Source organism: Hemiscyllium ocellatum, chromosome 3, assembly GCF_020745735.1.
Source record: "Hemiscyllium ocellatum isolate sHemOce1 chromosome 3, sHemOce1.pat.X.cur, whole genome shotgun sequence".
Taxonomy (NCBI): Eukaryota; Metazoa; Chordata; class Chondrichthyes; order Orectolobiformes; family Hemiscylliidae; genus Hemiscyllium; species Hemiscyllium ocellatum.
The window spans coordinates 22,754,318-22,780,039 of NC_083403.1; the positions used below are offsets into that span (position 1 = coordinate 22,754,318).

The window sequence follows — 25,722 nt, forward strand, 5'->3', positions numbered from 1 at the left end:
CAATCTCTCTTCATAACTAAAACTCTCCAGCCCAGGCACCAGTCTGATAAATCTGCTCTGCACCCGATTGGATGCAATCACCTCCATCCTATAAAGTGAATTCCAGAACTGTACACGATGCTGCAGCTAACCAACATTTTATATAGTTTCAGTATGATCCCTTTGATTTTAATCAATGCTTTAACTAATAAAGGCAAACATACCACATGCCTTTTTAACCACTTTATCCACCTGTCCTGATGCCTTCAAGCACCAGTGGGCATACACACCAAGGTTCTCTGTTCGTTGGTGCTTCCCAGGGCCCTACCATTCATCACCACCTCCTTGACCTGCAATCTTCTTCCCAACCTCTCCGCTCCCACCCCCTCTCCGGCCTATCACCCTCACCCTCACCTCCTTCCACCTATCATATTCCCAGCGCCCCTCCCCCAAATCCCTCCTCCCTACCTTTTATCTTAGCCTGCTTGGCACACCCTCCTCATTCCTGAAGAAGGGTTAATGCCCGAAACATAGATTCTCCTGTTCCTTTGATGCTGCCTGACCAGCAACACATTTTTAAGTTCCTATCATGTGTAACCTTGTCTTGTCGATTCTGGGTTTGTCCAGGTTATCTGTTTGGATATGTACCTCACCTTGTTCAAAGCCAATAAGCCAGGTGTTTGAGATGACCAACAAAGATTAAACCTCAAAGACAAGTGAAACAATTATTTAAATCTTTATTCTATCCCTAAAACCCTTCCCGTTGCACTGCAATCTCATCTACTATCCTGCTTGTGCCAACACCTGCTCACACCTGGTTTCCTGATTCCCATCCTGGGAGAATTTCACCATTGTTTGGACAATCTGATCCAGATTCTCCTTGGTCCCCGATAAGAGTCTCTCAGCTCCAAGATGTTCAACAACACTCAGCAGATTTTCAGCGGTACATTTCCGAACAGTGGTGTTACGATGTCTGCATAATGAGAGAAAAATAAAATAAACAACACCTCCACATTTTATTATACACATTTATTCATGAGATATGGAATAGCCCAGCATTCCTTGTTCTTCTGCAGTTGCCCTTGAAAAGGTGCTAGTAAAGTGCCTTCTCGAACTGTCGCAGACTATAGAACGTAGGTTCAACCAGCAATGCTGTTAGGGAGAGAGTTCCAGGATTTTGACCCGGAAATGGTAAAGGAACAACAATACAGTTTCAAGTCAAAATAGTGTATGGTTCAGAGGGTGAATTTGCAGCTGGTGGTATTCCTAGGACTGTCTGCTGCGCTTGTCCTTCTTGGTGACAGGAACATTGACTTGGAGGGTGCTGTCAATGGAATGTTTCTATTGAAGGGAAGGTCATTGATGAAGCAGCTGAAGACTACTGGACCTAGAGCAATATTCTGAGGAACACTTCCAGAGATGTCTTGGAGCTGAAATAATTGGCCATCAATGACCACAACCAGTTTTATTTGTACTAAGCATATCTCCAGCCAGTGGAGAGTTTTCCCAGTGATTCCCAATGACTTTGATCTTACTAGGACTCCTTGAAGTCATACCCAGTCAAATGCTGCATCAATGTCATAAACATGCCATTACCTCTTTTAAAATCATACAATGCAGAACAGGCTATTGAGCCCATCGAGTCTACACTGAGAAAAAACTCAGCACTTGACCCAAAGTCTTGAATGTTATGACATTTCAAGTGCTTATCCAAACATGTTTTAAAGATTGTGAGGTTCCCACCTCAACTATCCACCCAGTCAGTCCATTCCAGATTCCCACTACCCTCAAGGTTAAAGAAAATCTCAAATTCCCTCTAAATCTCCTGCCTTTCACCATAAAATTATGGCCCTTGTTATTGACCCTTCAACTAAGCTTAGCAGCCACTTTTGATCTACGTTCTCCAAGTCTCTCATCTCATGCCCTTCAATCAGGCCCCCTCTCAACCATCTCATCTCTAAAGAAAACAACCTGAGCTTATTCAGATTTTCTTTATCCCTACACCACTCCAGCCCAATCAACATCCTAGAGTGATCAGAACTGCACACAGTACTCGAGCTGTGGATGATGTTTGGGCCATGGCTTTAATCAAGTCAGGAGCTAGTGGAACCCAAACTAAGCATCAGTACACAATTGCTGTCTAAGTGCCAGTTGAAGCACCACTGACACCTTTCATCACTTTGCTGATGATCAAAAAGTAGACTTCTGAGGAGGGAATTGGCCTAAGTTGGATTGCCCAGCTTTTTTTGTAAACAGGCACACCTGGACAACATTCACATTGTCTGCTTGATGCAAGTATTGTAACTGCACTTAAACAACTTGACTAAGGATTTATGTCTTTAATGCTATTGCTGAGATTTGTCAGGGGCCATAGCCTTTGCAGTATCCAGTGTTTTCAACCATTTCTTGACATCACACAGAGTGAATTCAACTGGTTAAAGACTAGAATCTCTAACGCTGGTGACCTCTGGAGTAGGCCAGGATGGATCAGCCACTCAGTCCTTCTCGCTGAAGACTGTTGGAAATGCCTTATCTTTTGTATTGATGTACCGGGTCCTTCTAGGAGGGTGGAGATATATGTGAAACCTTCTTTTCCTTTAGTGTTTAATTGTCCATCACATTCATGAATGGATATGGCAGGAGTACAGAGCTCAGATCTACTTTGATGGCTTTGGATTCATTTATGATGATACTTCCAGTGCATCTCCTCCACGTCTCGCACCACCGCCCTTGAACCCACCCCTCCCAAAGCAACAAAGACAGAACGCTCCTGGTCCTTACCTTCCACCCCACCAACCTCCACATACATCACATCATCCTCCATCACTTCTGCACCTATACATGGGCCCTACCACCAGAGATATATTCCCCACTCCACCCCTATCAGCGTTCCGGAGAGACCCATTCCCTCTGCAACTCTCTCATCAGGTCCACACTCTCCATCAGCCCACACCCCACTCCTGGCACCTTACCCTGCCACCCCAGGAAGTGCAAAACTTGCACCTACACCACTCCCCTCATCTCCATCCAAGACCCCAAAGGATCCTTGCACATCTGACAGAAATTTACCTGTATCTCCACCAATGTCATCTACTGTATCCGTTGCACTCGACGTGGTCTCCTCTACATCGGTAAGACAGGACACCTACTTGCGGATTGTTTCAGAGAACATCTCTGGGACACCGGCACCAATCAACCACACCGCTCCATAGCTGAACACTTCAACTTGCCCCTCCCAGTCCATCAAGGACATGCAGGTCTGGGTTCTCCTCAATTGCCAAACCCTTACCACCCAACTCCTGGAGGAAGAACACCTCATATTCCGCCTCAGAACCCTGCAACTACATGGGATCAATGTGGAATTCAACAGTCTCCTCATTTCCCCTCCCCCCACTTGATCCCAGTCCCAAGCCTCCAATTCAGCACCGCCCTCCTTACTTGCCCATCACCTTTCCCATCCATCCACTCCACCCTCCTCTCCGACCTATCACCTTCCCCCTCACCTTCATCTACCTATCGCATTTTCAGCTACCTTCCCCCTCAAAACCACCCTCCCCCCTTATTTATCTCTCAGACCCACCTCCCAGCCCAAAAACCTCATTCCTGATGAAGGGCTTATGCCCGAAACCTCAATTCTCCTGCTCGTTGGATGCTGCTGACCTGCTGTACTTTTCCAGCACCACACTCGCGATTCTGATCGCCAGCATCTGCAGCCCTCACTTTCTCCTTCTTTGGTTCATTTAGCTCTGTCTATTACATGTTGCTTCTGCTGCTTAACATGCAAGTAGTAATGTGTTGTAGTGTTTCCAGGTCGCACCCTCACTGTTAGAGATGCTCCTGGCTTGGCCAAATGCACACTTCATCAAACATGATGGATTCTGAAGTGTTTGAGTCAGGGTAAATTGGAGTGTTGAAGAGGGCACTAGACGGTTACTTTAATAAAATTAATATTCAGGACTATGCAGAAAAGTCAGGAGAATGACTATAAGGCAATGCTCATGCAAAGAGCCAGTGTAGACATAATGGCCTGAACTGCCTCCTTCTGCACTGTAACAATTTGGTGGTCCCTTGACTTGTGATGCTACAGATTGGGAATCAATGCAATTCTGTTGCAACTAATGGTCCACAACACTTCATAGACGCCCAATTTTGATATCCTCCATCTATACTGAATCGATCTCACTTAGCAAGACGGCAGTGCCAGTTTTATTTTTATTCTATAGAAGCTTGGTACATTGGAATGGTTGGCCAGGCCATTTCAGGAGATAGTTGAGAATCAACCACATTGATTTGCACCAGTTTCAGCTATCCTCGCAGTTGAGCTCTCAGTACAAACATGAGGGATGGACAATAAACAGAACATTCCTAATGGGGTCCAAATATCAAAACCAAAATTACAAAACATCCCAAAGCCAAAGGGAAAAATGCAACATCAAACCAAGGAAGAATTATTGGTGTTGGCTGGCAATCCATGGTATTAAGGACAAAGAGGCTTGAGGGTTTGAGGAAGGTTTTAGCAGAGAAATAGCAAGTGGAGAGAGTTGGGGGACCACGAACCTGAGCAAGCAGATAGAGCTTTACTTTAACATCTCATCCAAAAGGCAGCATCTTCAAAAGTGCAGTACACCTATTATTGCATTGGAGTTTGTCTTCAAGACATTTCTGCATTGTTGTATTCAGGCACCGGAGTGGAACTTGAACTTAGGACCTTGTTATTCAGAGGCAAATGTGGGCCAACTATAGGATTTTAACTGTAGCCTACAGAGGGAAGAGAGACTTAACAGTGGAAAGATTTAAACAGAAGCTTTAGGAAAAGTGATGATCAAGTAGCATTGCTACTGGACTAGTAATTCAGAGACTGGGTAATGTCCTGGAGACAAGGTTACAAATCTCACCATGACAGATGGCAGAATTTGAATTCAATAAAAAAAAATCTAGAATTGAAAGTTGACCATGAAACTATTGCTGATTGTCAGGGAAAAACCTATCTCACATTCACTGACATCTTCAACCTCTCCCTCTTACATGCTGAAGTCCCCACTTGCTTCAGAAAGACCACCATCATCCCAGTACCAAAGAAAGCATACACAACGAACCTTAATGACTACCACGCAGTGGCTCTGACCTCCATAATCATGAAGTGCTTCGAAAGGCTGGGCATGGCCCACTTCAACTTGACCCTCCCAGCCTGCTTCAATCCTCTGCAATTTGTCTACCAATGAAACAGGTCCAAAGTGGATACTATTTCCCTAGCCCTACACTCATCCCTGGAATATATGGATAACAAGGACACTTACATCAGATTACTAGTTATTGACTACAGCTCCATCTTCAATGCCATACTCCCCTACAGACTAACCTTAAAACTCTGGGACCTAGGTCTCGGCTCTGCCCTCTGTAACTGGATCCTCAGCTTCCTGACCCATTAACCACAGTCAGTGAAGATAGACAACTGCATCTCCTTCACAATAATCCTCAACATTGGGGCCCCCAAGGATGCATTCTCAGCCTTACTGTACTCCCTGTATACCCACGACTGTGTAACCAAATTCTAAATGAACACCATTGACAAGCTTACTGACAACACCATTGTGGTAGGACCAATATCAAATAATGATGTGTCAGAATACAGAAAGGAGGTGGAGACCTTGGTGTTGTGGTACAATGATAACAACCTCTCTCTCGCAATGTCAGCAAACAAAAGAACTGATCATTGACTTCAGGAAGAAAGGAAGAGAACACGTTCCCATCTACAACCAATGGAGCTAAGGTAGAAGGGGTCAAGAGCATCAAGTTCCGAAGAGTGAAGATAACCAATAACCTCTCCTGGACTTCTTACGTAGATGCAACAGTCATGAAGGTATAACAACACCTCTTCTTTTGGTGACTTAGAAAATTCAGCATATCTATAAGGATCCTCACCATATTTTACAGATGCACTATAGAAAGCATATTATCTGGACGCATAATAGCCTGAAACAGCAAATGCTCTGCCCAGGACGGGAAGAAACTACAGAAGGTTGTGTGCACAGTCCAACATCTCATCCATGGACTCCATTTATATTTCTCCTTGCTGCAGAAAGGCTGCTAATGTTATCAAAAACCCCTCAAACCCAGTAATCTCTCCTCCAACCTTTTCCAACAGGCAAAGATACAGAAGCTTGAATACGCACCCACAGGTTCAAGAACCAGGTTCTTCCCTGCTTAATAGACTCCCTAACTTCACATAATGTTGATCTTATTAATGTCAATCTTGCTTTGCACAACTCCTGTGTGGCGTATCCTGTGGAGGGATACAGATCCTTAGAAAATAGGTGACAGAGGATAGAGGATCTGGATCGATGCGAGCTTGGAGTGCCAAAGGGCCTGTTCCTGTGCTGTAATTTTCTTTGTAATTTGTATGCCTTGCTCTGTCTAAGCACCCTATGATCTGTAGATCCTTGTTTACTATGTTCTGTCCGTACTTCTCGCAAAACAAAGCTTTTCACTGTACTTAGGTACGTGTGACTGCAATAAATCAAATCAAACCAAATCTGATTCATTAAGTCCTTTAGGGAAGGAAAGCTGCTGTCCTTGTCTGATCTGTCTTATATCTAACTCCTGACACACAAGAAAATAACTGACTCTTAACTGCTCGGATGCTGCCTGAACTGCGGTGCTTTTCCAGCACCACTCTAATCCAGATCTGGTTTCCAGCATCTGCAGTCATTGTTTTTGCCCCCGGAGACAGCCTGAGCAAGCCATTCAGATGTATCGACCTTTAAGGCAACAAGGGATGAGGAATAAGGACTGGCCAGTCACATCCCTTGAATGAATTGAAAAAGTTATAAAAGTTAGCTGTAAAAAAAGTCTAATTATAGGCAATTAGATGCATTTCCAGAGAGTAAAAGAAAGATAAAGAGAATTACATTTCATCAATTGAAAAGTTTTTTTAACATTCTGGCCTACTCTTAAATGTTCATGCATCCTACAAGACAGATTCTATGAAGCAGGTAAAGGCCAATTAGCAGTTAACAGGATCCCCCAACCCCACACACGAGGCAAAAGAACATGCATTTCCAATATTTCTCTGGAGGAATGGTCCCTGAGTTTCCCTGTCCTAGATGGTCACCTCAGGTCAGCTGGCCATGGAGAGGACTGGTTGAAGAACAGCAAGGAGTTCAGGACTATTTCAATACCTGGTGGATGAAGTAGAGAGGTAGTGAGAGGTGGAAAAGGGAGGGTTGGAGAATATGCCTTGCACCAAATCACAATGATATTAATACACAAACTCAGCTCACGAAGTGAGTAACCGAGAGGTTCCCTAAACTCTCCATAAACGATCACACATTTCTAAATGCTGCTTGCATATTTCCTTACTTTACACCGCCTGCGATAAGGGCAGTCAATGCCCGTGATGGGCTCACGTTCTCTGCCATAACAGCCAGCGCCTTGACTGCCTCCTCCCGGATGAACTCATTGGAGTCGCCTGTCTTGTGAAGCAGTATTCTGGTCACTTCATCAACTTCCTGATCCATGTTTCTCTTCAGCTGAGAGAACAGTTCACTGAGAGACAAGATCGCTGAGCGCGAAACCTTGGAACGTAAGTTACTGACCTGGAGAAATCAAAATATTTTACCAGCATATAACAAGGATCTGCCAGAACCCATTCGTCCATTTGCAACGACCATACTTTCAGAGTTAAAGGAATGAAAGTAACAGTGAATTTGCATCATAAAATTTGGCAGCAGGAATTTTATGTACTATCAGCTTACCACAAAACACAGACTGGGATCTGCATAGCTTAGTCAAGGTGCTCATCATCTGCCTTAGGATTTGGTCTGAATAGATGGAAATTGTTGACAATAATTACAGGGGAGAGCTGTCTCAACATATCACTGATGTGGAGGTGCTCGTGTTAGAGCAGGGTGGACAAAGGTAAAAAAAATCACAGAACATCAGGTTATAGTCCAACAGGTTGATTTGGAAGTACAAGTTTTCACAGCACTGCATTTTCATCAGGTAGCTATGGAGCAGTAACGTAAGACACAGAATTTATAGCAAAAGATCACAGTGTCATGAATTGAAATACTATATTGAACAAACCTAGATTGCTGTTAAGTCTTTCATTTTTTAGAATGGATGGCAGGTTTCAGTTCATTAATATGTAAATCCCAGAACTTCTTTTAAGTCACATTCTAGGTTTGTTCAACGTATTGTTTCAATTGCATGACACTGTGATCTTTTGCTATAAACTCTGTGTCTTATGATCCTGCTCCACAGTTACCTGATGAAGGAGTAGCACTCTGAAGGCTAGTACTTCCACATAAACCCGTTGGAATATAATCTGGTGTTGAGTGATTTTTTTTAACTTTGTCAACATATCAGAACCAGATGTAGCTCCACTGTCCTTTTGTCCAAAGCAAACAGGTAAAATAAGCACCCAACTACGCCTAATTTGCCTCCCTCAATAGGCGTGGATTTGGTATAGAAAAGTACGGCTCAATCCTGAATCGACAACGATTGGAGTCACACTACCATTTCTATTGTTAACGTACTACATTTCATTTTTTTTTGTAGCCCATCAACTATCTAAAACATCCTTTTCCTTCACTACAGGGGCTGCACAGGGTGTTATTGACAGGATGTACGGCAATCTCTCTTCACGGCATTTTCAAAAGCAACTCTCCAAACTTTCAGTCTCCATTTCCTAAAAGAACAGTGGCAACAAGGAAAGGCCATAGAAATAAGAACAGTAGACCAGTCAGCCCCTCAAGCCTGTTCTGCCATTCAAGAGAATCATGGCCTGGTCTGACATTCCTCATGTCCATGTTCCTACACTTTCCCCATAACCCTTGATTCCCCTACTAATCAAGAATCTATCTATTTCAAGGGAGCAAACCAACTCAAATTTCTAACATCACGCACCATCTCAATTGAGACCAAAATAAGCATTATCATCATCACTAGGTCAAAAATGCTGGAACTTTCTAACGAACAGAATTAATGTAGTACCTTCATCAGATGAACTGAAGAGGTTCACAAGGAAGATTCATCATCAGAGATGAGCAATTAATGTTGGTATTGCTAGCAACTGTCCATTTTCCAAGGGTAGACAAATACAGAACATAACCCACAGGCTAATGCCTGACTACTGATTTTGCAGTTGCCAGATAGATGGGCATGAGAAAGATATAGCAACACACAGAATCCCTACAGTGTGGAAACAGGTCCTTCAACCCAACAAGGCCACACCAACCCATTCCTACCACTCTACATTTTTACTTCTGACTAATGCACCTAATCTACATATCTCTGAACGCTAGGGGCAATTTGGCATGGCCAATTTACCAAACCTGCACATTCTTGGATATGGGAGGAAACCAGAGCACTCTGAGGAAACCAACACAGACACGGAGAGAATGTGCGAACTGCACACAGACAGTTGCCCTACGCTGGAATCGCAGCCAGCTCCCTGGTGGCGTGAGGCAGCAGTGCTAACCACTGAGCCACTGTGCCGCCTATTCCTGCTCATTCCTCTACCACATATTCTTACCACGTGCCCTACCACATATTCATATCCAACTAGGTAGAGGATTCTTCAGGATCCCCAGTCCCACTTCCCCATCCAGAAATCCATATTCCAAACATGGACTTGCTTCTACATGAGAGGCTTTCTGTTTTTCCACAATGGAAATTAGCATCTGGTTACTCCATTGTCATGGCTCTGTGTGAAGGAACATTCCAGATTTACATTAACAACATTCATTTATCTAGTACCTTTAATGTAAGGAACATCTAAAGGTGCTTCACAGTTAGTTGCAAGAAACTCTATTCAACTTTCTATATCGCGCTATGCCATGAACTCTCACTTCAAGTTTTCAGCAAGTTCAGATCTTAACTGCCCCACAAACCTGAAAGTTTCTATCTTTCACATACCACCTCATGCATGTCAATTTCAGAGCTGTTTCTATTCCTTGACTGCTTGTTTCAAAATTTATTCATAGGATATGGACTTCTGTTGTCAATTAGGAGAAAGTGAGGACTGCTGATGCTGGAAAAGCGCAGCAGGTCAGGCAGCATTCAAGGAGCAGGAGAATCGACATTTCGGGTATAAACCTTTCCTGATGGGAATGCTGCCTGACCTGCTGTGCTTTTCCAGCATCACACTCTCAACTTCTGTTACCAATTGCCAAGTGCCTTTGAGAAGGTGGTGGTGAGCTACCTTATTGAACTATTGTAGTCTATTTGGTGTAGTTAGATCCATAGTGCCACTAGGGAGGAAATTCCGGGATTTTGACCCAGATTTTTAAGGAAAGGTGATATATTTCCAAGTGAAGATGGTGAGGGGAACTTGCAGGTGTTGGTGTTCCCATTTATCTGCTGTCTTTATCCTTCAAGATGGTAGAGACTATATAGATTTCTAATGCATGTTTCACAGCATGCCAGAAATGGCCTTTATATCTATTCTTAACATTTACACTTATAATCCTATCAAGCAGTGCAATGTCATTCAGCCCTTTATAGCTTTGAAAGAACTAACCAGTTGGGACCTTGCCTTTTCCCCTCCCAGTTTATAGTGAATGCCTTTTAAAAGTAATGATGGAATCTGCTGCGTCTACATTTTTAGGTAATGCATTCCAGATCATAAGACTATTCAATTAATTCTGCTTATTTCTTTCCTCAAACACTCCAAAGTTTTCCTTTTTGAGTGTTTAGTTGTTTTCATCACAGGGAAACAAGTCCACAGATTGTTGGCCATCTTTACCAATGAAGTCTATCAGATTTGTACTCTTTACCTTTATCAGGTTTGTTTTGTGGAAAAGGCCTTTCTTGCCTCCCTATACCAGTGCCAAGGAATGGACTGATCTAAAACATAATCTGTTTCCATTTCTCAGACATTTACCAACCAGCAACGCCTCCACTCTTATGGTTCAAATTTGGGTTAGGCCTTCCTGTGCTGGGGTTTCAGAGAATAAGGACCCAGAAAGCCGAGCTTCCACATAGCCCACCTCCTTTGTCACTGCCAAGCAGACAGCATGAAGCTTCGTTAGGAGAACTTCCTGATGGTATCGAGCCAAGCGTCGAACACTTGACAATCCCTTCCTCTTCATCTCCCTGACACGACAAAACCGAAAAGAAAAACCATTAGTTTTTTTTTCTTTTTAACACAAGAGGCAATTTTTATGTTTCTTTTTAAGGGGAACTGAATGCAAGAGGAAAGAAGTTATGCTTCAGCTATAGAGGGCATTGTTGAACTCACATCTAGAGTACTGTGCACTAATCTGCTCACTGTACTTATGGAAGGATGTTAATGCAATGGAAGCAGTATCAAGAAGGTTTACTAAACTAATGCCTGAAATAAGTTGATTGCTCTGAGGAAAGACTAGAAAGGCTAGAGTTGGTATCCTCTGAAGTTTAGTAGAATTAGAGGTGACTAAATTAAAACATTCAAGATCATGTGGGGACTTGACCGAGGCATGTTGAAAGGATGTTTCCACTTGGAGAATCTAAAACTAGGAGTCATGATTTAAGAATAATGGGTCGTTCATTGAAGACAAGAGATGAGGAACCAATTTTTCTCTCATTGGGTTGGGTTTCTTTGGAATTCCCATCCTCAAAAGGCAGTGGATGCACAGTCTTTATTTTTTTTTAAGGCGGAGGTAAATGCATCCTTGATTAACAAAGAGACAAAAGATTATCAGGGATGTGTAGAGCTCAGGTTAAATGCAGCTGAGCCACGATCTTATTGAATAGTAGAGCAGGTTCAAAGGGCTGAGTGGCCTACTCTTGTTCCTTATTTGCATGTTTCACATTCTATTCACTCAAGTTAGTTAAATATTTCACTGCACTAAATGTATGAACACAATGTATAAAGGTAACTGTTACATATACTGGCTTTTGGAATACTTCATCTCCATTGAATTCTGTGGAGAGATAATCAGAGATACTATATCCAGAATTTCCTACTTGGAACTAGTTGAGAGGAAACATTCACCAATGATACAGGACTCTGGTAAACTTAACCACGACCATTTTGACAATCCTATCAAATGTCCAATGAACTGGACACTGACTAGAGTTAGAGAGAAGAGGGGCTAAATCAGATCATAAGTTAAACAATGCCAAGCCTATGTTTTTAAAAAGCCTACAGATTGCAGGAGCAATGGTAAAACCAATTAGTATTAAGATTCTGGGAAGGATCGAGTTACCTCATGGAATGGGATCAATTTCATCATGTCGGGATGTAGGACTTTGTAAAAGGGCTTCATCCACTAAATGTTAATAGCAAGAACTTTAGAATGAAGGTGGATGCATCCATTCAATTAATGTCCAGGCAGTCTGTAACTTCACAATGTGTGCTTCCTGGACATAAAGCCCTGTGACGACATTGCTATTTTAGAGACTTCCTTCCATTCTGTATGCAGCAGAGACTCTACAATCCAAATTTCTACTTTGCAGTGTGCCTCACAGGATCTTCAGTGCTTCAATTTTAATAACTATAGAAATATAGCAAAGGGCCAGCAATATCAGGAGATGCAATTTCTCCTGGGAATCAAATCTTACCTAATATCCAGACATTATAACTACATGTCTAGTGAAGATTTGTCAATTTCTTCAAGCAGAGTCATTCAAATCAAATTACCTGACAATCCCTATATTTTGGTACCGGGTTCCTACTCTGTTCGATTATTTCTGCTGCTTAATTCAAGTAGTGAATATTGCACACTCTTTAACACAACAAACTATTCTGAATGATCAAGATTTCAGTATGTTGCAGTCTCTAAAATCACCATGACACATCTCCGATCCTCTATCATCTTCTGCACTGTGGACCACACCAACTCCTCTCATTGCAAGGCCACTGCAACATCTCAGGGACATCTCACAGATTGAAGGATCTCATGGCTGCTTGCTCACTCTTTTAGGACGCCTTGCCTTGTGTTATAGCACTTTGTGCCCCCCTGCCCACCCAGCTACACCTTAAAGGCTGACAGTATTTCTGTCTTGCCTTACAGTTTAGTGCAATCACAAAGCCAGGCAGCTTGTTATGCAGGCTAGCAGTCATCAGTTGAAGGAGATGGTATCTTGCCATGTGGCAGTGTGCTATGTCAATCTCTTGTCTGTACTACATGATAGCTCTGTATGTGGTCAACACAGGGCACATGCACAAAGCCAGCAGCTGTGTCTCAGTTGTCCTCAGTTTAGTCCAAAGAAGCTCAGCACAGTAAGTCAAGGGCAGCCTCTGGTATCAGTCCAGGAGCTTGGGCTAAATCAGTATCTATGGACCTTTGAGGATGTGACCACAGTCAGTCCTGTGGGTCGAGTGCAGCCAGCCCAGGGAACGAGAGGACAGTCGGGGAGATGTACAGATATCAATCCAGTGTCTGCTCAATCATTGTGCAGCTAGGTTGCTCCAGTTAGTGGGCAGTGTCACTCCTCAGGGTCAGTCTGCTGAATGTGAAGTGGAATATAGAACAATACAGCACAGAACAGGCCCTTCAGCCCACGATGTTGTGCTGAACATTTGCCCTAGCTTAAGCACCTATCCATGTACATATCCAATTGCCGCTTAAAGGTCACCAATGATTCTGGCTCTACCACTCCCACAGGCAGCGCATTCCATGCCCCCACCACTCTCTGGGTAAAGAACCTACCCCTGACATCCCCCCTATACCTTCCACCCTTCACCTTAAATTTATGTCCCCTTGTAACACTCTGTTGTACCCGGGGAAAAAATCTCTGATTGTCTACTCTATCTATTCCCCTGATCATCTTATAAACCTCTATCAAGTCACCGTCATCCTTCGCCATTCCAATGAGAAAAGGCCTAGCACTCTCAACCTATTCTCGTATGACCTATTCTCCATTCCAGGCAACATCCTGGTAAATCTCCTCTGCACCCTCTCCAAAGCTTCCACACCTTTCCTAAAATGAGGCGACCAGAACTGCACACAGTACTCCAAATGTGGCCTTACCAAGGTCCTGTACAGCTGCAACATCGCCTCACGATTCTTGAGATCAATCCCTCTGCTAATGAACGCTAATACACCATAGGCCTTCTTACAAGCTCTACCCACCTGAGTGGCAACTTTCAAAGAGCTATGAACATAGACCCCAAGATCCCTCTGCTCCTCCACCTTACTAAGAACCCTACCGTTAACCCTGTATTCCGCATTCTTATTTGTCCTTCCAAAATGGACAACCTCACACTTGACAGGGTTGAACTCCATCTGCCACTCCTCAGCCCAGCTCTGCATCATATCTAAGTCCCTTTGCAGCCGACAACAGCCCTCCTCACTATCCACAACTCCACCAACCTTTGTATCTTCTGCAAATTTACTGACCCACCTTTCGACTCCCTCTTCCAAGTCATTAATAAAAATTACAAACAGCAGGGGACCCAGAACTGATCGCTGCAGAACTCCACTTGTAACTGGGCTCCAGGATGAATATTTACCATCTATCACCACTCTCTGACTTCGACCGGTTAGCCAGTTCTCTATCAACTGGCCAAACTTCCCACTATCCCATGCCTCCTAACTTTCCGCATAAGTCCACCATGGAGAACCTTATCAAATGCCTTACTAAAATCCATGTACACTACATCCACAGCTCTACCCTCATCCACACACTTGGTCACCTCCTCAAAGAATTCAATAAGACTTGTAAGGCAAGACCTACCCCTCACAAATCCGTGCTGGCTGTCCCTAATCAAGCAGTGTCTTTCCAGATACTCATAAATCCTATCCCTCAGTACCCTTTCCATTACTTTGCCTACCACCGAAGTAAGACTAACTGGCCTGTAATTCCTGGGGTTATCCCTATTCCCTTTTTTGAACATGGGCACAACATTCGCCACTCTCCAGTCCCCTGGCACCACCCCCATTGACAGTGAAGATGAAAAGATCATTGCCAACGGTTCTGCAATTTCCTCTCTTGCTTTCCACATAATCCTAGGATATATCCCGTCAGGCCCGGGGGACTTGTCTGTCCTCAAGTTTTTCAGAATGCTCAATACATCTTCCTTCCTGACAAGTATCTCCTCTAGCTTACCAGTCCGTTTCACACTCTCCTCTTCAGCAATACAGTCCCTCTCATTTGTAAATACTGAAGAAAAGTACTCATTCAAGACCTCTCCTATCTCTTGCGACTCAATACACAGTCTCCCACTACTGTCCTTGATCGGACCTACCCTCATTCTCGTAATTCTCATGTTTCTCACATACGCATAAAAAGCCTTAGGGTTATCCTTGATCCTACCCACCAAAGATTTTTCATGCCCTCTCTTAGTTCTCCTAATCCCTTTCTTCAGCTCCCTCCTGGCTATCCTGCATTCCTCCAACGCTCTGTCTGAACCTTATTTCCTCAACGTTATGTAAGCCTCCTTCTTCCTCCTTACAAGACATTCAACCTCCCTCGTCAACTAAGGTTCCCTCACACGACCATCTCTTTCCTGCCTGACAGGTACATACATATCAAGGATATGTCGTATCTGTCCCTTGAAAAAGTTCCACATTTCAACGACATCCTTCCCTGACAGCCTATGCTTCCAATTTATGCTCCTCAGATCCTGTCTTGTAGCATCGTATCAGAGTCCATCAATATCCTTTTGTAATTTTATGCTATCATCTATACTATTTGCAATGACACCTAACTGTGTCATCAGCAAATGTGGATATTTGACTTTCTATGGCATTATCGAAGTTGTCAATAAATAATGTGAATTATTGAGGCCCTAAAACAGATCCTTGTGGGACTTTTTGGTCACATCCTGACAAGTTGAGCACCAATCCATTATCCCTTCTTTCTATTGCCTGCCACTCATCCAATTTCCCATATCAGTAATTTGCCCTCAATTCTACGGGCTTCTACTTTAGTTAACAGTGTCATATGTGGGATTTTATCAAATGTCTTCTGGGGAAGTCCATATAAACAACATTTCTGTTCACAAACTCCCCTGTCCCCTCTTGGTCCCCTCTTCAAAGAATTCAATGAGGTTTGTCAGGCATGAACTGTTATGAACCCCTGATTAACTGAAAATTTTAAGGCATTCAGTTGCCCATCCTTGATTATAGACACCAAAATTTTCCCCACCACAGATGTTAGCCTAACAGGTCTGTAATTCCCTTGGTTTCCTTTCTCACCGATCTTAAAAAGAGGAGTGATTCGTGCAATTTTCCAATCCAGATGGATAACTCCTATATCAAGGGAATTCTGAAAGAGCACCTTCAACGTGCTCCCCTAATTCCTTTAACCCCCTCAGATAGATTAGATTCCCTACAGCATGGAAACAGGCCCTTCGGCCCAACAAGTCCACAACGACCCTCCAAAGAGCAACCCACTCAGACCCACCTCACTCCGACCAATGCACCCAACACTATGGGCAATTTAACATGGCCAATTCACCTGACCTGCACATCTTTGGACTGTGGGAAGAAACCCACGCAGACACGAGGAGAATGTGCAAATGCCACACAGACAGTCGCCCAAGGCTGGAATCGAACCTGAGACCCTGGTGCTGTGAGGCAACAGTGCAAACCACTGAGCCACTGTGCTGCCCCTAGAAACAGTCAGGTCTTGGGGTTTTTTCACTCTTTAATTCCATGAGTTAATCATTACTAGTGTTTTCTTTCATTAATTTTATTCAGTCCCTCTTTCTGATCTACTATTAATTTTCTCAGGACTTCCAGAAAGAACCACAAGTATGCTGCTTGAAAGTAGGTCATAGCCAAAACTGGCATTAGAATAAAGGCCTGGAATTGTTACATCAACAAAGGTTGACCTCAAATAACAAAATGCAGTAACTCAGAGCTTAAGACAGGGTTGTAATTTTTAAAATGATCAAACAGATTGCATACATTAATAATGAATTTACCACTGTAAGTATATGAATAAGGATATAAAACTCTGATTTAATAACGATACAGTCAGCATTATATATGGTTTTGTCCACTTCTTTCTATCTCTTTAGACCTCAGCTCTGCTGATGTGGAGCACATATATTGAGACACCAACTGGTGACTGTTCCATTTCTGTGCTGTAGATTCAATGTAATGCAAGGGAGTCAGGACTTATTGCATTGGCAGAAATCTCAGCTCTGGTAGAGCAGTGCTCTGTAGGCCAGGCCAATGTGCCAGGATCAGGCTGATGATTAAGACCATCGAGGACTTTTGATGGATTTCTGCACCTATTATTGGGAAGTTGGATAGAAAGTAGGCAAATGGTAGCATTGGGTCTTTAGGAAGTTCCTGAAGAACTGAGAGGCTGGCCCATTCCTCACATTCTGCCTTTTATCTGGTTTAAAATGGAGACAGAGCCCACACTATTGATCACCCTGTGATCAACATGACCTATCACTCTGTACCTTGTTCTTAACACTGCAAGGATGGGAATTATGGGAAATAGGTCATATAATGTATTCACCTCATGTGCATTTTATTCAAATATACTTGCCCATATTAGAACAAAGATATTGTCATCCGCTTACTTTCCTTTGCAGCTGATAGCTCTATAACTAACAAAGAATTGGCAGAATGGCACCCCAAACCACATTCTGCCTATGCAGGACAGATATGATGAGGGGGAAATCCTGCCTGGATTCTTTGATTCAGGTTTTCACAGCTGCCTTGAAGTAAAGAATATTTTAAATCCAGAAGTCTGACCAGTCACTGTTAGCCAGGAGTTTCAGTGCCTCGGTCAATCCTTGCTCCTGCCGGGTGAATGAGTGCATCTTCAGGAATTCTTCATCATCCATATCTGCATCTCCTTCTGAGGAATCCAAAGGGAAGCCAGGCAGTGACTGAGCTGGAAGAGCAGGCATATAATGCAGCGAAACATCAGTCTCAAAGGAAATGAAACTTTGTACTTGGGTAGATAGCAATTTTGGTAACTAAACAGACCAATGGTCAGACAATCTAACTTATTATCTACTATTTTGGTAGTCGCGTGATACAACAATAATGGCATTTTAGACAAAACAGAAATTCATCTCTATCAGTTAGATTAGATTAGATTAGATTACTTACAGTGTGGAAACAGGCCCTTTGGCCCAACAAGTCCACACCGACCCACCGAAGTGCAACTCACCCATACCCCTACATTTACCCTTACCTACGGGCAATTTAGCATGACCAATTCACCTGACCCGCACATCTTTGGACATCATTGAGTTAGTCCTCAATAAACCCAGACATGAGGCCCATATGCTGGAAGGGTTTTGAAAATATAGGTCCAGATTCTCTATTCCTCTTAACAGCATCATACCTACCACACAGAACTCAATGGTGTTTAGCATGCAAGTTCCATTTGCCTCACCATATTTGTGCTGGCTCTCTGCAACTTGGCTAGTCCCACACAATCAGCCTTTCTCTGTGACTGCAAGTTTTATCTTATCCTTCACTGTATTAAAATAACATGCACTTCTTGCCTTTCATCCTTTTGTTAATCACCTTAAATTACTGATCTCTGGTTCTTGACCTTTACACCAATGAGAAAGGTGTTTATCCACTTGGTCCCAATCTCTCTTGATTTTGAGCACCTCCATCAAACTTGCTGCTCCCTAAAGAAAACAAGCCAGCTTCTCCAATTTATTCATGCAACTGAAGTCTGCCACCCCTGGAAACCTTATAAATCCTACCTGGAGCCTTCACATCATTTCTCAACCATGGTGTCCAGAACGGGACATAGTATTCCAGTGGAGGCTGTACCAGTGAATATATTTTTAAGGGGTTGATGTAACTTCCTGGCTTTGATATTTCATGCCTCTACTCACAAAGTCCAGCACACCAAAGTTTTTTTGCACTGCTTTTTCAACTTTCCTTGCTATCTTTGACAACTTATGTACATGCACCCCCAGGCTTTTCTACTCCAGCAACCTCAGCTCCTCAATCTAGAATCTTACACTTTAGTAATATTGCCTTGCATTTTTTTCTACTAGACTGCATTTCCTCATACTTCCTGGTATTAAACTTCACCTATCATACCAATCTATAGGTGACCTCTTCATCACTATGATTGTCACACTTCAAAACATTTTCAAATTTTTTGTCAACATGCAAATTTTGAAATTGTGCCTTGTTCACAACAGGTCTTGTTCATTAATATATATCAAGAAAACTAGTTGTTCTAATACCTGCTACCTCACAGTGCCAGGGACTTGGGTTACCGTCTATGTGGAGTCTGCACGTTCCCCCACTGTCTGCATGGGTTTCCTCCGCGTTCTCTGATTTCTTCCCATAGTCCAAAGGTGTGCAGGCTAGGTGGATTGGCTATGGAGGGGGGCACTGTGGCACGGTGGCATAATGGTTAGCACTGCTGCTTCACAGCACCAGAGATCTGGGTTCAATTCCCGCCTCAGGCAACTCTCTGTGTTGAGTTTGCACATTCTCCCCGTGTCTGCGTGGGTTTCCTCCCACAATCCAAAAATGTGCAGGTTAGGTGAATTGGCCCCCTCACCTAACACTATGGGTAATGCTAAATTACCCGTAGTGTTAGGTGAGGGGGTAAATGTAAGGGAATGGGTCTGGGTGGGTTTCGCTTCGGTGGGTCGGTGTGGACTTGTTGGGCTGAAGGGCCTGTTTCCACACTGTAAGTAATCTAATCTAATCTAAATTGTCCGTAGTGTCCACAGATGTGCAGACTAGGGCAGTTAGCCAAGATAGATGTGGGGTTATGGAGATAGGGTGGTGGACTGGGTCCACGAGGGATGTTTTTCAGATGGTCAATGTGGACTCAACAGACTTAATGGCCTCTTTCTGCACTGTAGCAATTCTATCTTAGAGTCATAGAGTCATGGACAGGTACAGCATGAAAATGTTGCCCCTTAGGTCCCTTCTATATCTTTCCCCTCTCACCCTAAATCGCTGCCCTCTAGTTCTGGACTCCCCCACCCCAAGGAAAATACTTTGTCTATTTATCCTATCCATGCACCTCATGATTTTGTAAACCTGTATAAGGTCACCCCTTAGCCTTCGACGCTCAGGAAAAATAGCTCTAGTCTATTCAGCCTCTCCTTATAACTCAAATCCTCCAACCCTGGCAACATCCTTGTAAATCTTTTCTGAACCTTTTCAAGTTTCACAACATCCTGCTGGTAGGAAGGAGACCAGAATTGCACACAATATTCCAAAAGTGGCCTAACCAATGTCCTGTACAGCTGCAATATGACATCCTAATTCCTATACTCAATGCTCTGACCAATAAAGGAAAGCATACAAATAAACTTCTTCACTATCCTATGTATCTGCAACTTCCCTTTCAAGGAGCTATGAACCTGCTCTCCAAGGTCTCTTTGTTCAGTAACACTCCCTAGGACCTTACCAATAAATGTATAAGTCCTGCTAAGATTTGCTTTCCCAAAATGCAGCACCTAGCATTTATCTTAATTAAACTCCATCTGCCAATCTTCAGCCCATTGGCCCATCTGGTCAAGATCCCGTTGCAATCTGAGGTAACCTTCTTCGCTGTCCACCACACTTCCAATTATGGTGTCATCTGCAAACTTACAAACTATACCTCCTATGTTCATATCCTAATCATTTATATAAATGACGAAAAATAGAGGACCCAGCACCAATCCTTGTGGTACTGCACTGATCACCCCTCCCCACCTTACTAGTTTAAATCTTCCCAAGCAACTTTAGTAAATCTCCCTGCCAATTCAGGTGCAATCCTTCCTTCTTGTACAGGTCACTTCAGCCCCAGAACAGATTCCAATGATCCAAAATTGTGAATCTTTCTCCCATACCCAGCTCCTCAGCCACACATTCATCTGCTCTATCCTATTTCTACTCTCACTAGCTCATAGCATCAGGAGTAATCCAGATAACGATGTGTCTTAGTTTCTCATGACCTGTCAGTTTGGATTATATTACGATCCCTTTCCCAGTAAGAATGTGTCTAAACTGTGCCTTGAATGATAGACATGGATATATGCGTTAAGGAGCAAGTCATATACTTACGAGAAGGGAAAATTCTCCATTTTGGATGAGTTCTATAGTGGATGCATAAAATGGTCCACCATGTCAGACTCGGGCAGCAAAAAAATAATTTCATAACATTATCCCTATCTCCACTCGTGACGTATTTGAAGAGGAGCTGGGAGTTACCCTCCAATATTTTACTCATCTCTGAAAACCATGATTTCTATCATTTTGAAGGACAAGGGCAGCAGATACATGGGAATACAAACTCGGGGCAGCATGGTGGCTCAGTGGTTAGCACTGCTGCCTCTCAGTACCAGCGTCCCAGATTCGATTCCAGCCTTGGGCAACTGTCTGTGTGGAGTTTGCACATTTTCCCAGTGTCTGCGTGGGTTTCCTCCGGGTGCTCCGGTTTCCTCCCACAGTCCAAAGATGTGCAGGTCAGGTGAATTGGTCATGCTAAATTGCCCACAGCATTAGGTGCATTAGTTGGAGGGAAATGGGTCTGGGTGGGTAACTCTTCAGCGGGTCAGCGTGGACTTGTTGGGCCGAAGGGCCTGCTTCCACACTGTAGGGAATCTAAACATCTAATCTAATCATGAATAGAAAATTCCCAACTATCTTCCAAGTTGAAAACCTCAACCACCAAGAATGACATGGGCAGACAGAACATTGAAAATATCACCACTTGCAGGTTTTTCTCCAAGTCAAGCATCACCCTGACTTGGAACATACTCTTGTTCCTTCGGTATCACTGGATTGAAGTCCTGGACCTCTCTTCCTAGCAACATTGGCAACGTAACTGCACCGCATGAACTGCAGCAGCTCAAGAGGATAGCTCACCACTACCTTCTCCAGAGCAAGGAAATATAGGCCTTGACAGTGATGCTCTGATCCCATGAAAGACTAAAAAAAAATTAGGCAGAGTGCAGCCTTATGTTTAATCTCCCCTCTCCACCCTAGTCTCTTACCATTCTCCACAAACCTCTCACTAATTAAAACAAGCAGTGCTATAAATGAATCAACAGCAGTCAGGCACTATTCCATATTATACTGTTTCCTTACCTGAGAAACGTCGAGCCACATTGTTGGTCTGAATAATATTTGGGATGCTCGGCAGCGAAGGATGATTGATTCGTTTACGCAACGAACTGCCATTATTAAGACTAGAGTTAAGACTGATGTTGCTGAATTCCCTGCAGTTCAACAACTCTGGAACTGCACAAAAAAGAAACACAGGCAGCTGCAATGTATCTTTCTATGAACCCCAACAACAAATTGTATTCATATAACACACACGATACAAAATACGCCTCACAGGAGTATAAATCAAACTGAATTGACTCCTAGCACACACCAGGTCCGCGGTTAGTTCAAATAAGTAGAGTTTAAGGAACATCTTTAAAAGACCTGAGTTTTTTCAGAGGAGATTTTTCCAGAGTTTAGGGACTTGGCTACTGGAGGCACCACCACTAGTGATAGAATGAAAGAAGTGGGAAACACACAAGAGAAGCAACTAAATTCACATAATTCTATGGGACACTGTCTCTGATCTTCATCCTCCAGTTCACAAGAGCCAATGTCTCTCCAAATGCACGGGCAGGCTTGTCCTCTGTCCAATCTCATTATGTTTGTTAACACGAAAAGAAAGTTGTTTTTTTCTCACCATTCATAGCAACTTTAAGTTAAAACACTTAATACACTGGAAAAGTACAAAATGCCTTTTCCATTTTCTATCAGTTCAAAAGGCAAGATTCCTAATGAGTTCATTCTATTTTGAGCTTGGCAACATCACTCTCCCCATGTCTTTAGATGGCAGCAGTGTACTAGGCATCGTCTAGACTCAAACCGAGGCTCGGTCTTTCCATCTGCTTCTCTTTTGTCCCCATTTTCTTGTTCTTCCCTTTTTAAAGTGTTTTTCAAACTTACCTTGTGGAGGGAGTAGCAGTGATGGCATTGAAGCGTCGCAGCGTCTGAAGGCCCAGAGTGGGATACTCTCAGCCCAGGGCAGAGAGGAACAGTTAGCAGTTGGCGGGCCAGTCCACAACGGGACAGCCAGTGGTCAGCGGGCTCAGAGCAGAGTGGGAAGGGTAGTGGTCAGCGGACTGGTGTACAGTGGGGCAGCCAGTGTTTGGCAGGCACGGAGCACAGTGGGATAGTTAGCGGTTGGTGAGCTGGTATGGAGCGGGAGGGCCAGCGGTTGGCAGGCCCAAAGAACAGTGGGACAGCTAGCAATTGGCAGGCAGGTATAGGATGGAATGGCCACTGATCAGCAGGCCTGGAGTACAGCGGGACTGCCAGTGGTGAACAGGCCTGGAGTACAGCAGGATGGCCAGTAGTCAACAGGCCTGGAGCACAGCAGGATGGCCAGTAGTTGGCAGGCCAGTACACAACAGGACAGCCAGCAATTGGTTGGTAAGCTCAGAGCAGAGGTGGAGAGCCAGTGTTGGCAAGTTAGTACAGAACAGGACAGCCAGCAATCAGCAGGTCCACAGCAGAGCAGAACGGCCAGCGGTCAGCAGACCAGTACAGAGTGGGATGGCCAGTGGTCGTTAGGCCCAGAGGAGAGCGGCAAGTGGGATGGTAGCCAAGAGCGGGGCAGCTGGTAGTCACAGCCTGTCACAGATGGCAATCAACAGCTTATGAACCTGGCTGAAGTTGGCCCAGCACAAAGGAGAGAGTGACCACATGTGAAAAGCCCCCAGCATACAATGACTGCAGGCTGTAGAAGGACTGTGATGTCTATCTTTTAACTTTATTTCTTATTTTCCTAATTTATACTAAGAACTATAATGTAGAACTTTTAGCTTCATTTTACTGTCTCTATTTTTGTACCTAACTTATTTTAGTACATAAGATTTGTAACTAGGTACTTTGTACCTAACATGGCACCACGTATGGTGACATTATATTACACCTATTTCACTGTACTCCTGTACTTTTGTACTTGAATTGTGATAATGCTGTCACTTTAAAAAAGGTTATTTTGTCCTTGGGTTTTTTGAAGAGGGGTCTAAAGGCAGAGGTACTGAGGAGTCTAGGGAGTTTAACAATGGAAGGGGATCAGCCATTTCTCCCAGTTCAAGTTTTTCTCTCGTTTGGTTTAGCTGTAGCAGCCACAGGGTGCTGTAGTCCAGAAGAGTTGCAGGAAAGGATTCCTCTGACTTTCTTGGAAATCTCTCTTTGGATGTTGTATCCTTCTGCTTGTAAGAATCTTTGTTTGAACTTACTTTTTTGACAAGGGGTGTGTTTATGGAATGTTAGTGTATTGGAACAGTTAATTACTAATAATTACTGATTATTGGATAAGTTAAGTTTTCCAATCGTTAAGGTAATCGAAATTCCACTTTCTTCTGTTCATGTTTAAATAAATTCTGTTTTGCTTAAAGCCTGCATCATACCTGGAAAACATCCACTTTGCATCTGCCTTTAAAATAAGAAAAAGTTAGGGTCTAGGCTACTTTCTTAAAATAATTTGAAGGGCTCTGATCTGGTCAGTAACAAAGTACACATAATAATAAACCTAATTCTAAGTCTATTCATCACCAATCCAATGTTTCTTCTTTGAATTACTAAAATACAAAATATAAACTAACAAAATGGTTCTTGCAAACATTTTATTGAACACAAAGCCTAGGGGCTACAGGTTCAAATGCCAAACTGGTAAATTTAAATTGCATCAATAAATCTGATAACTTGTGGGTTAGCAAGTCACAAAGTTAAAGATTGGAGTAGCATCTTTCCATCCTTGTCCATACCTATAGTAACATTTTAAAAAGATACATCAGATGTTTTTGTATCTGTACTTGGACACACATCCACATATTCCCTTCATATTGAAGTAGATATGATTTATTTTGCATATAGAAGTAAAACAATCACAGCAAATGTCTTCAAGCAAAGGTGAGGAGAGGAGATGGTGGTGTAGTGGTCATGGCACTGGACTAGGAATTCGGAACCATCTACTCACATTCAAGATTCGAATCCCACCACAGCAAATAGCAAAACTAAAATGAGGCAAATATGATAGCAAAGGTGCAGAGGACACATTTAGACGGACACATCAGCAGGAAAGGAATAGCGGGATACAGACTATGTGCAGGCACGTGGGATTAATTTAGAATCATCATGGTCTGCACAGATATGGTGGGCCATAGAGCCTATTCCTGAGTACTGTTCAATACTCTAAGAAAAGGCTGATCATTGAATTTCCAAATACTCCCCCGTTCCCCCAAATAGCAGCATATCATAATTGCCCTCCCCTCAAAACATCAACTCTCTCCTTCCCAATAATCTTTATTTCCTCCCCTTACCCCATGACATCTGCTTTGTTACCTGGGACAGTGTCCCTATGGGGCGTGATCTTCTGCAGGCGCTCTTCCAGCTGCTGTTTCAGCTTTCTTTCCTTCCGATGTTGTCGCTGCTCCATCTCTTCCCTCCTTTTCTGATGCATCTTCTCCTGCACTGACTTTGAGATTGTCAAGTGACGCAACTGTGGAAAATTTGAGGGATGGGGGAGCGTGGAAAATAGATTTAGCATTGAAGTACTGATACCCAGATTTTCAATTCCTGCATAGAAGTAAAGAAATACCACACTCCAGACAAAGATATGAAAGGACATCTGTGTAACACCAGAAACATTGATGGAACAGAGTAGCTGATGCACTGACAGTTTACTGTACTTGCTTATGTACTTATAGATATTTTTAATCAACCTATTCAGTGATGTTTTTATATTTCTATGGAACAAGTGGGACTTGAACCCAGGCCTCCTGGCTCAGAGTTAGGGACAATAACGGTGCTACAATTTGGATTAAAATATTGGAGGCATCAGACTCTT

At 43.2% G+C, this 25,722-nt stretch overlaps 1 protein-coding gene across 1 annotated transcript in view; it reads right to left on the reverse strand.

The window, feature by feature from the left end:
- LOC132835144 (TOG array regulator of axonemal microtubules protein 2-like) overlaps window positions 1-25,335 on the reverse strand; it is a 45,228-nt gene extending 19,893 nt beyond the window's left edge. Inside the window, exons 1-6 of the mRNA XM_060854475.1 lie at window positions 25,218-25,335; window positions 21,948-22,100; window positions 17,625-17,766; window positions 10,971-11,076; window positions 7,339-7,574; window positions 794-952 (exon numbers count right to left, since the gene is read on the reverse strand). Of these exons, the coding sequence (XP_060710458.1) occupies window positions 794-952; window positions 7,339-7,574; window positions 10,971-11,076; window positions 17,625-17,766; window positions 21,948-22,100; window positions 25,218-25,335 (914 nt within the window). The remainder of the gene's footprint in view (window positions 1-793; window positions 953-7,338; window positions 7,575-10,970; window positions 11,077-17,624; window positions 17,767-21,947; window positions 22,101-25,217) is intronic.
- Window positions 25,336-25,722: the final 387 nt, after the last annotated feature.